Genomic DNA, 12,773 nt, shown 5'->3' with positions numbered 1-12,773 from the left:
CAAGAGTATATGTGCTTCCTTAACATACTTTTTGATTCTTACATGCTACATCTCATAGCGGCCACTAGGTGGAGACGTTGGATCATAATTGCCTTCGCAACTCACTGCTGGCAGCTCACACTGGGTAACCCTACAGTTTCAGTTCACAAATATATTATTGCATTGCCTTTCACGTGATGGAGGACTTTTCATCCCTTGCTCGGCTTATGTAAAATCTGAATATTGTAAGATCGGTGTACAATCTGCCTTTATGGACCCAATAACGTGTAACAGCCGAAGTAAAAGGAATATCGAACAAGCACTTTATAATTTTGAGTACTCCCAACGACTAAAGGAAGCAGAAGGGGGACACCAATATTGCTGCCCACTTCAAACTGACTGTATTTGATTGCCCTACAGACTATCTCTGAGATGCATGAGGCCGCTGGGAACGTTCTTTGTTATTTGTTTTAGATTTGACACAATAAAATATCTGTTATGTTTCTCACTGGGGTTCACGAAGAACCTTGGAGTGAGGCCTTGCCCCTGTGATGAAGTGTCAGGACAATCAATGTTACACTTTACATTTTTCTGTAAATTGTATGTAAGGTTCACTAGACTTTTTGTAATTCCGTTTCTAAAAAAAATTGTCATAATATTCGATATTGTAGACCAGCTTTTAGATTTTTACTTCAATTATCTGATGATGAAGCTATTTTGCACATTGCTGCCTTTTTAAGATCTGATGCATGAGCTCGTAGAACTGTGCTGGCTTAAATAAACCCTATTGCCAATATTGCTACATTGTGTCTGTTTTCTTATTTTAATAGATTGTATGTTTTTACTATGTTTCATTGTTTAAGCTGTATGATGCTTTCATGGACGCTGCTTCCATACGAATAAAGTCTTTTGAATTGAATTCCTTTCTAATGTGATTGGACGATACTGCGCGGGGTGTCTTGGTGGGAAGTGCTGTTGAGAGCACGATGATAGCCAACAATAACTCTCACTATGAGTTACTTGCAATCTCCGATGGGCCTCATAACAAAGTTTAATTGCAAATTTAGAAATGTAATGTAATTGTGTAATTCAATATGTGTAAATCTTCACCAATGCACACAATCTTGCTAATGTGCGGTGCTCCTTTTGCTCCAGCTAGTTTTGCGCTACATATTTACCAACACACGCATGCATATATACATGGAGCACAGGCATGAGACAGACACGGTGTGCAAGCAAATGATGTGGCATGGGGCACAGCTAGATGATAGACACAGCACATCGGCATGTGATACACAGCCGCTGCACATGCAAATGATTTGACAGATGGGCTGAAGCGCAGTTGATTGATGCAGTGTTGAGACACAAATGATATGGAGGCGCAGCACAGTCCGGTGATATACAGAGACCGTGGTGCAAAGGCGGAGGCGGCTCACAGGCACATATTTTGACATGGACAAAGAGCACATGTAGTTGATAACTTGAAGCAAGTAGCCGATGGGGCGGGGAAGAGGTAGATGATGTAGGGAGGAGGGTAAAATGCAAGCGGATGGTGGAGATGGACCACTGGCCAATGATGGGCGGTACGGGCCGGTGATGGATGGAGCTGGAGCGAAGGGAGGTGATGAGTGGTGCTCCAGAAGGTGGCAGATGAATGTTGAGCAAAGCCATGTCATGAATGGGAAGCTGTTGGTGGGGTGGCAGAGGGAAAGGTAGGAGAGGGATGAATGGTCTCGTCAGATGCTCTGGTTCACAAGGACTGTTAGTCAGAGGCAGGTTCTCTGACATTTCTGTCCCTTAGCTCCTCAGCTATCCTTTTCAGCTTACCACACTTACCTAATCGCTTCCGCGCGTTTCTGCTGTTCACGTTCCAGTTCCTCCTTCATCCCTTGTTCACGCTCCAGCTTTTCTTGCTCTTCTCTCTTCAACTCCTCCTTCTCGCGCCTCTTCCTCTCCACCTCTCGCCTCCGTTTCTCAGCAAGCTCTGCTCGCAGCCTATCCCGAGATGACTTCGATTGCCGGGGTGATCCTTGGAGGAACTGCAGAGACACAAGCCAAATCAACCCATGAACCAGGCCTGCTCACACTCTGAATTAAAAAAAAAACCCTGTTAAATTCCAGGTGGAAATTGACTGGCTAGTAGGGTGATTAAGTGGTCACCTACCAGGCAAGGCTGGTGAGCTCAGTATACACTTAGTCACATGCAGGGCACAAGTCGTAAAAAAAGAAGTGGGGGGGGGACGCTGTCACCGGAAGTGACGTCACAACATGAAGTGACGTCACGAAATGTGGTGTTTTCGCTTTGCACCTTCAAAAGCAAATGAGTCAATATGATGGACTATCTGAGTAGCACTTTCCAAAGGTATCACGAGTGGACAGTGCAGGGTTATTAGGCGTATATGTGTACTGTTATCGGGTACAATCTTAAAAGGCACATCAATCTGAAAACTATGAAAAACAGTTCACAAGAAGACTCACATTTTAAAATCTTGATTATTGTAAGACGAAGTTCAATGAAAGGAAACGTAAGGAGGCAAGCACCTACCAGATACTGAGAATTCTGGTAGTCTGTCAAAATGTATCTCTAAATCTGAAACCAAGTTACATTTCTCTACACATCAATCCTGTATAATATCTCTGTACTTCTAGCCTGCCTTGGTTCTTGAAAAATTGTCAGTCATGCCTGCTCGCGCCTCCCCCACCCGTTAGCTCCCTAGCGTGCTGAAACTAAGTTTCTGCATTTGCTGCAAGACCATGTAGGTTTCTGATTCAGCCTGTCCACGGTTTTTGCTAATTTTAAATGTTCCGTTTCTTTTCGGCTGCCTTTTCACTGAAGTAACGATTCTCAGCCGAACAAAACCGGCCCAGCATCCATCGAGTCTCAGAGGCAGTAGGAGGCCTGTGCCAGCATCGCGCTCGAGACACATGGCGTCCTCCCCCTCATCCCTGGAGCTGCCTCGGAGCTGTGAGCTCCGATCTCGTCCCAGAGAGGACAAAGAGTGAAGTCCAGCTGTTTGCCAGGGGGGACGACGTCCACCTGGTAAAATAAGTGGGGGGACGCCGTCCACCCGCGTGGTACCCCGACTCGAGCCCTGGTCACATGTGAGACTCAAACGAAAGGTACTCTTGCACCACTCTGTTCAATGATTGTCATAGGTAGCTCTCTATCACTAACAGGATATCAAACATTGGCAATGCAAATCTGTCTCGCTTATATTTACATACAAGCGAGACGGATTTGTCTTGCCAATGCTTGTTTATAGTAGTCTTCCGTGTCTGTCAAGATTGATGTTGTATCTTTCACATTTCTGCTGCACTTTATCTGGTGACCACTAAGTGGCACAGAAAGACAACAAACTGGTGTTATTTAAATGTGACTGTTTAAATGCTGCATTCAGAAGAGGAAAAAAATGACATAACTACTGATGGTTCAACCAATAAGCGTTGGCAAAGCCAATAGGTCTCTGCACTCCGAGAGCTATAGGCAGTGACACTGTAAATGCATTTGTGTACAGTGTGTGCAGTTGTGCAAAGATAGAGGTGCAATAAAAACTAGTCATTCACTTGCTGCATCCTCAGAGCCACCATGCCCTCTTCTGCCCGTGTAATTTTTTGATTGTGTTTAGTCACTTCAGTGATGCCTGCTCAGCCTTGAGGGTATCAATCTATGCTAGAAAGGACCCCTGCAACAAGATGCATTACATGCTAATTGTAGAGAGGTATCTGGCTGATACAATACATTGTATCCTCGCACCACCCCCGTGACCGGGCTTGGTCCAAGGGTATAAATAAACAAATCAATCATATTACGGTACTCAACAGACTGTTTTTCTACATTTGTGATTTACTGTATTAAATGCCCATGTGGCCTAATGTACATCAGGAAAACAGAACGAAAAATCAAAATCAGTATTACAGTACACAAGAGTACAATAAGAAACAAAAATGTCAATTCCAATTTGGCAGCGCACTGGTTAGAAAAGAATCACAGCATTCCTCAACTGAGGTTCTTGATTTTGGAATAATTACAGACTCGTCCAGACAAAGAAAACTCCAAACTTATGTCACAAAAAGAAATATGGTGGATTAAGAAGTTCAATACCTTGATGCCGTCTGGATTAAATGACAAAATTGACATGAGTTGTGTTAGACGGACCGGGAGGGTCGGCCGAGGATAAGGGGAGAGGTCTCCGGGGAGAGCCGTCTCCAGCGAATCGTACAGACAAGTAACTTCCCCCCCCACAGACGGACACCACACAAGGATAAAGTTCAACGATACTTTATAGGGAATTCTTTAAGTACGGTAGAATGGTACAAGGAGGTCTGGACTCAGGGGTCCCCTCTATTCTGGTCTCTGTTTGGGAAGAGGGTAGCGGGACAGTCTTGTTACTAAAAAGATGGCAATAGCTCTCAATCCTCGAGCTCGGGGGTGTAGATGAACGGGCCGCGGCGGAGCCAGCAGGTCCCGAGATGGATGAAGGAAGACGACGGTCCGCGGCAGAGCCAGCAGGTCCCGATGAAGGTGGTGGTTACAACGGTCCGCGGCCACGCCAGCAGGTCCCGACGACGATGAAGGATAGGGTGGTTCCCAAAGCCGCGGCAGCGCCAGCAGGCAAGACGAAGGTGCACAAGACAGAGCTACGGCAGCGCCAGTAGTCCGTCAAGGATGAGTTCTTCTTTGCGTCTCTCGACTCCAAGATACAACTGCCGTCCTGCTCTGGAGCTGCCCCAGTTATAGGGCTGGTGTGCTTTGATGTCCGGACCCTCGCACTTGGAGGTCGGGAGGTCCGGGATGAGGGGGTTCAGACACCCAGCAGGGGGGTGGAGCCAGCGCCCGGGGAGGCGATGGGCGAGCGGTACTTGGCGGGGGAGAGCCATCGACACCTCTTGCTCCCATTGACTGACCAAGTAGCCCGCTCACCTCCTGGGTGGATGTTGGTGCCGGAATGTCTGAGGCCTGGCCAGGCCCAGGGTTGAGGTCGATCGGGGGCCCGGCGGCCTCGTGGTGGAGTGTCCAAGATGGCGCCCAGGATGGGCGCGCAGGCCGGTAGTGGGTCGGCCTACGCGGTCAACAGGTTCGAGTGTAGGGGTCCCTGCGGGGACGGTGGACGTGCAATGGTGGTGTGTGGTACTTGCGTGGTTGGTTCGGGCCTGGTTGGGCCGGGGGAGAGCGGCCCTTCATGTGGCCTGTCCAACATGCGTCCCCCCCAGCTGAAGGCGGGGAGAGTTACCCATTCTCTTGGGGACTCTTCTCGTCGAGGCGGAAGAACCGGGACAGGCCATCTGCGTTGGCGTGATCTGGCCCAGGCCGATGTTCAACTGTGAAGTCCATCCCTTGTAGGGAGATGGACCAGCGTAGTAACTTCGGGTTTTCCCCCCGCATCTGCATCAGCCACTGCAGGGGTCGGTGGTCGGTCTGTACCCGGAAGGGTGTGCCAAAAAGGTAGGGCCGGAGCTTCTTGAGGGCCCATACCACCGCGAAGGCCTCCCTCTCTATGGTGCTCCAGCGTTGTTCCCGTGGTAGGAGTCGCCGGCTGATGAAGGCCACCGGCTGATCACGGCCTTCGGTGTTCACTTGAGACAGGACTGCCCCAATGCCATGGTCGGAGGCATCCGTCTGGACGATGAACTCCCGGCTGTAGTCGGGGGCCTGGAGCACAGGGGCGGAGCACATGGCGGCTTTCAATTGTTCAAATGCAGCTTGACACTCTGGGGTCCAGTTGACTTTCTGGGGCTGACTTTTTGACGTGAGCTCTGTGAGGGGCCTCACGATAGTACCATAGTCTTTCACGAACCTTCGGTAATAGCCCGTGAGGCCCAGGAAGGCTCGTACCTCGGTCGGGGTAATGGGGGGCTGCCAGGACTGGATGGCGGCAATTTTTAGCTGCAGAGGGGCCACCAGGCCGCTTCCCACCTGGTGCCCGAGGTAGGTTACAGACCCTTGCCCAATTTGACATTTGCTGGCCTTGATCGTGAGGCCAGCTTGCTGAAGGGCGTGCAGCACTGCTCGGAGGTGGTGGAGGTGCTCGGACCACTGGTTGCTGTATACAGCGATGTCGTCTAGGTAGGCGGCGCTGAATCCTTCGAGCCCCGCCAGGACCTGATTGACGAGCCGTTGGAAGGTTGCTGGGGCATTCTTCATGCCGAAGGGCATGACTGTGAAATGGTAATGGCCATCGGGAGTGGAAAAGGCAGAACGTTCTTGTGCCCGGGGTGTGAGGCCGATTTGCCAGTAGCCCGCCGTCAGGTCGAAGATACTGAGGTAGCGGGCAGCTCCCATGCGGTCGATTAGTTCATCTGCCCGGGGGATGGGATGTGCGTCTGTCCTGGTGACCGCATTCAAGCCCCGGTAGTCGACGCAGAACCGGAGTTCTGGTGTGGTGCCGGGGGCGGCTGCTTTGGGGACCAGTACTACCGGGCTGGCCCAGGGGCTGTCTGAGGGCTCGATGACCCCGAGCGTGAGCATTTTGGCTACTTCCTCCTGGATGCAGGCCCGTACCCGATCTGGCACGCGGTAGGCCCGGTGGCGGATAGGGGGGCTGTCCCCCGTGTCCACATCGTGCGTACACCAGGAAGTGACACCTGGGGTGAGGGAGAACAGGCTGGCGAATTGTGACAGGAGAACTTGGCACTCCTGGTGTTGCTCTCGGGTGAGGGCCTCTGAGAGTCGGACCCCCTCTACGGAACCGTCTTTCTCCCGCGTTCGTAGGAGGTCCGGGAGGGGCTCGGAGTCCTCTTCAGCCCCATTGTCTGTGGCCATCAGGAGGCTGAGTTCTGTCCGTACAAAGTGCGGTTTCAGTCTGTTAGCGTGGAGGACCCGGAGGGGGTTCCGGGAAGATTCCAAGTCGATGAGATAGGTAGCCGGACCCTTGCGCTCGACCACTTTGAAGGGCCCTGTCCACTTGTCTTGTAGGGCGCAAGGTTCGGTGGGGGACATCACCCATACCTGTTGCCCAGGTTCAAATTCGATGGAGGAGGCATTCCGGTCATACCATCTTTTCATGTCCTCTTGACTGGCCTCTAGGTTGGCTTTTGCTAGTTCTCGGAATCGCCGGGTCTGGTTGCGGAGTGTTAGGAGGTAGCGGAAAACATCTGGTGGGTTCTTTAGCGGGGGCATCTCCCAGCCTTCCTTAACTAGGCTGAGCGGCCCGCGCACGGGGTGTCCATATAGCAGTTCAAATGGGCTGAAGCCCAGGGACTTCTGGGGAACCTCTCGATATGCGAAGAGGAGGCACGGCAGCAGCACATCCCACTGGCGACGGAGGGGCTCTTCCAACCCCCCGATCATCCCTTTGAGCGTGCGGTTGAACCGCTCAACGAGGCCGTTTCCTTGAGGGTGATAGGGGGTCGTGAACCGGTAGGTAACCCCGCACTGTTGCCAGAGAGATTTCATATATTTCGAAATAAAGTTCGTGCCTCTGTCACTGACGACCTCCCGGGGGAAGCCTACCCGGGAGAAGATCCCCATCAGAGCCCGACCGACTACCGGGGCTGTCACAGTCCGCAGGGGAACAGCCTCCGGGTAGCGGGTGGCGTGGTCCACTAGCACCAGGATGAATCGATGGCCTTGTTTTGTGCGCGGGTCCAGGGGCCCTACGATATCGATTCCGACCCTCTCGAACGGGGTGGTGACCACGGGAAAAGGTTGCAGGGGGGCTTTCAGTTTGCGGCCGCTCTTCCCACTGGCTTGGCACGTGGGGCAAGATCGGCAATGCTGGTGTACATTGTCCCTCATTTTGGGCCAGAAGAAGTGGGTCACCAGGCGGCTATAGGTTTTGTCTTGACCCAAGTGTCCTGCCAGGGGGACATCGTGGGCCAGGTTTAGCAGAAAGTCTCTAAAACGGAGGGGTACCACTAGGACTCGGCTGGCCCCCAGCTCCGCGATTCTTTGCTCACTGTACAGCAGATCATTGTCCCAGTAGACCCAGTGAGTTCCGGAGGTATCCCCTGCGCTTTGGGCCAGTGCTTGCTGGCGGAGTCCCTCGAGGGAGGGACAGGTCTTTTGTTCTTGGCGAAATTGTTCTTGCGTGGGCCCCCCCTCTTGAGGCCACTGGTCGAGGTTAGCGAGGTCTGGAGGTTGAGCTGGTTCGGGGGGGACGTCACGGTCGGTGGTTTCGGCGGGGGCGACCGGAGGCGGTGGCGCCGGCCATTCGAGTTCCTCTGGGCGGGTGTTGGCACGGGCGGTCATGGACCGGGTGGTGACGCACGCCCAGTCCGGGACGCCCAGCATCCCCAGGTGTTCTTTTCGTTCGACTGCTGCCCAAGGAGAGCTTTCCAGGTCATTACCCAGGAGGCAGTCTACGGGGGCATCATCTCGGACCGTCACCTTCAACATGCCGGAGACCCCTCCCCATTCGAAGGGGACGCAGGCCATCCGACACAGACTTTCTGAGTTATCGGCTGAACGTACAGGGCAGAGAATGTTTGGTAAGTATTGTTCGGGGGTCACCAGGTGACAGCGGACGGCTGTTACACTGGCCCCAGTGTCACGAAGGGCTTCAGCCCGGCGTCCATTGATGCCCACCCATTGGCTGTACTTCTGGGTATTAGCGGGTAGGGGGACCCGCGGGACCATGTCTCTCCCCCCTAGGCAGGCGAGAGCCATGGCGGCTGGCTCCCATTCTTGGTGTTCCTGTTCATATTCTTCTTGTTCCTCTGAGATCTGTTCCTCCCCCAGAGCAGCAGCGGCTACTTGGCGGGGTCTTGGGCTCTGGTACTGGGGGCAGTTTGGGTCGTTTGCATAGTGTCCGACTCGTTGGCATCGATGGCAGGTAACATTGGCTCGATGTCCCGGTCGCGCTGGGGTGCTGCCCCGGTTGGCCGGGGGGGTGGGGCTGGTAGTGGGGGTGACCGGAGTGTTGCTTCTTCCGCGTCCTTGGCCTCCACCTCCTCGGGGACGGTGCTGACCATTGTTGTTCCGGTTCTGTTCGGAGGACCCATTTCGACTTACTCTGGTGATCTCCCACCGGTCTGCTTCGGCTGCGAGCTGCCGGGGATCCGTTAACTTGCTGTCGAGGAGGTGCTGGCGAAGTTCAATGAAGCAATTGTTCGACAGATGCTCCCATACCATAAGATTGAACAGTTGTTCGTAGGTTGTGACCTTGCTTCCTTTGATCCAGCCCTCGAAGGCTCGGCTAAAGTAATTGACATAGTCCACCCAAGTTGTACCTGGGATGCGGGTGCAGTCTCGGAACCTCTGACGGTACATCTCGGGTGTGAGGCCATAGCGGGTGAGGAGTGCAGCTTTCATATGGTCATAGGAGGTCATCTGTTGGTCCGGGAGTTGCAGCAGGGCGTCGCGGCCCTCATTGAGGAATCTCCCCCACAGACCGGCCCCCCAATCGCTTCTATCGATCCGGTGTGCAGTCATAGCGATTTCATAGGCCTTAAACCATTGCTGGATGTCGTCCTCTCGGAAGTATTCTCGAACGACATCCTTGGGGATGTGTACCTTCTTCTCTGTTGCCCCTGGAGTGTGGGGTTGCTCGGGCACCCCTGCTTCTTTATTCTGTTTGCGTAGGTCGATTTCAGCTAATTTCCGCTCATGTTCATATGCCAGTTTCTTTTCCTCGAGCTCCCTTTGTCTCTGTTTCTCCTCTCTTTCTTCCCGGAGACGCAGGTGCTCTAAGTTGATTTTCTGTTCGGCCAACTTTAGTTCAACGTCCATTTTGAGCCGGGCCATTTCCAGCTCGTGTAGTCGGGTTCTTTCTCGTTCCTGGATCTCGTCTGGCGAGAGACCCGTTCTTCGTTCTTCAGGGGCCATGGGGGTTTGTGCTGCGATGTCTTGATCGGGGGTTCTGGCAGCCCCGTTTTCTGCCCAAGATTCCAGGGCCTGCTTAAAGTCATCTTTGGTATTTAGTCCGGTGGTAGCGATACCTAATTCGATACAGAACTGTTTAAGTTCACGATGGCTGTACTCGTCCAATTTCTCCATCTGGAATTTCTCCGTTGATCCGCTGTCTTTAGTTGACATCGTGATTCGCCGTGGGGTGAGCTACTCTCTGTACGGTTTATGCGGTGATTCGGATCCCGTCGCTGGCCACCAATGTTAGACGGACCGGGAGGGTCGGCCGAGGATAAGGGGAGAGGTCTCCGGGGAGAGCCGTCTCCAGCGAATCGTACAGACAAGTAACTTCCCCCCCCACAGACGGACACCACACAAGGATAAAGTTCAACGATACTTTATAGGGAATTCTTTAAGTACGGTAGAATGGTACAAGGAGGTCTGGACTCAGGGGTCCCCTCTATTCTGGTCTCTGTTTGGGAAGAGGGTAGCGGGACAGTCTTGTTACTAAAAAGATGGCAATAGCTCTCAATCCTCGAGCTCGGGGGTGTAGATGAACGGGCCGCGGCGGAGCCAGCAGGTCCCGAGATGGATGAAGGAAGACGACGGTCCGCGGCAGAGCCAGCAGGTCCCGATGAAGGTGGTGGTTACAACGGTCCGCGGCCACGCCAGCAGGTCCCGACGACGATGAAGGATAGGGTGGTTCCCAAAGCCGCGGCAGCGCCAGCAGGCAAGACGAAGGTGCACAAGACAGAGCTACGGCAGCGCCAGTAGTCCGTCAAGGATGAGTTCTTCTTTGCGTCTCTCGACTCCAAGATACAACTGCCGTCCTGCTCTGGAGCTGCCCCAGTTATAGGGCTGGTGTGCTTTGATGTCCGGACCCTCGCACTTGGAGGTCGGGAGGTCCGGGATGAGGGGGTTCAGACACCCAGCAGGGGGGTGGAGCCAGCGCCCGGGGAGGCGATGGGCGAGCGGTACTTGGCGGGGGAGAGCCATCGACACCTCTTGCTCCCATTGACTGACCAAGTAGCCCGCTCACCTCCTGGGTGGATGTTGGTGCCGGAATGTCTGAGGCCTGGCCAGGCCCAGGGTTGAGGTCGATCGGGGGCCCGGCGGCCTCGTGGTGGAGTGTCCAAGATGGCGCCCAGGATGGGCGCGCAGGCCGGTAGTGGGTCGGCCTACGCGGTCAACAGGTTCGAGTGTAGGGGTCCCTGCGGGGACGGTGGACGTGCAATGGTGGTGTGTGGTACTTGCGTGGTTGGTTCGGGCCTGGTTGGGCCGGGGGAGAGCGGCCCTTCATGTGGCCTGTCCAACAAGTTGTTTTTTATAACTTGAACATTTTACTCAAAAACAACCACACTCTAGTTCACACAAAAGACATACACACAACTGGGCTTATTCATGAGATAGACATACACTTGAGCAACTAGTTCTGTGAAGGTGGATGATGAGTACCATCTTAGAGAGTTTCAAAACAAATTGTTTAAATATACCAGTCAATGATCTAATTCATTAACTTTGAGAGAACTAGTTTCAATTGTTCATTTGTCTCTTTTCCTCACTCTCTGCTTCCAGTTGGTTTCATGAATCCGAAATCATCGCATTCATGAGCACGGTATTCGTTTTTTTGTATTAGGCCTTTGGTGCTTGAGTATGATATCTGTGGTTCTTTTCACAGCAGTTTTCATTGACATTAGTGGCATTGCAGGAATAGTAGTGTTTTGGGAAGTTTCTCAGTTGTAGTTTTGAGAAGCAGGTGTATATACTGGTGACAGTTTTGCCGTTGAACTGACGTTTCGTTGAGTGAGTATCCGCTAACGTTCGTTTTTAATATCTAGGTGCAATCAGGTTTATGTATTTCTTCTTAAATAAAAATTATAAGTACACTTGGTGCTGTGCAGTCATATTTTTTCCAGATAGATTTACACTGTCGAGAAGGCCACTGCTTTTCTCCCAGGCAGAAAAAAGCCTGGTTATTACAGTCCTATTTTGATGTCTATACCATTTAAACTCCCCACGACACCCTGGAATATGTTTGCCAGTCTATACTTCTGAGAACGCCCAACGTCACGCCGCAAACTACTTTGAATAAGGTGAGAACCAAGGCCAGTAGATTAGAGCCATTACAGAGGTATCCACGGAGAAAATAAATGTTATGATGGTATTATGATATTTTCCATTTAAGAGTGTATTTATAAAGAGCAAACATAAGCTTAAAGCATTGGTTCAAATTGTATAATTTTGTTGAAACACTTTATTTAAGCTGTCGGGACAGGGTCAAGTGCACCTTTACACTTGCGATTCAGTAATAAATAAATAGGCCACAGATCGCATGTGACCTTCGGCCGAGACGTGCACTAGTGTCCATGTGTGTATCTCGATAGCGCGCTGCCCAGGCCCTACGACATACTTGCACAGGTGCGCTACATTGGCGACGACGAGGTGAGTGCGGACCCTCATGTCTCCCCGCTCTGCTGACATGTCGCTCCAGCGAACTGTGAGTGGCAGGATTAGCTGGAACACCCGAAGACGTGCGGTGCAGCAGGCAACGTCGGAGCGGAAGAGCTCCACAGAGGGCGCTTATCAGCCCAAGACCCGCCCCGCGCAGGATGCGCAGCGCAAGGGCGGGGCTTAAGGCCTGCCACGTGTATCTCCCTCACCGGGCTGATGAGAGGCCTGACAGCGACCAGGAACCTCACCCAGCAGGCCGCAGACACACGACCGGAGGTGCTGTGGCAGTCAAACAAAGAAAAGAAAAACAAATGGGGAGAAAAGAAAGAGGACAATAGACAATTGCCTGCATCCTGTGCCATTGTGCCATTGCAGAGTTTGGCCTGAACTCCACTCGGGTCTGGTACTACGGGGAGAGCGTATTGTCGTTCCGAAAAGTGTATGCCAGGAAATGGTTGTGCTCGCCCATCAAGGTCATCAAGGGACTGCCAAGACCAATGCCAGATTACGTGCAAAGGTAAGGTTCCCTAACATGGACGAAACAGTGGATGAGGAGGTC

General features: G+C 52.5%; 1 protein-coding gene across 1 annotated transcript in view; it reads right to left on the bottom strand.

Moving 5' to 3' along the window:
* Positions 1-12,773, bottom strand: part of KIAA2012 (KIAA2012 ortholog) — a 758,941-nt gene that overhangs the window by 34,679 nt on the left and 711,489 nt on the right. The window contains exon 22 of the mRNA XM_078680227.1: positions 1,816-2,018. Coding sequence (XP_078536353.1) covers positions 1,816-2,018 — 203 coding nt within the window. The remainder of the gene's footprint in view (positions 1-1,815; positions 2,019-12,773) is intronic.

The sequence above is a fragment of the Lissotriton helveticus genome, chromosome 3_1 (assembly GCF_964261635.1).
Source record: "Lissotriton helveticus chromosome 3_1, aLisHel1.1, whole genome shotgun sequence".
Taxonomy (NCBI): Eukaryota; Metazoa; Chordata; class Amphibia; order Caudata; family Salamandridae; genus Lissotriton; species Lissotriton helveticus.
This window is presented reverse-complemented; position numbering and strand designations above follow the sequence as displayed.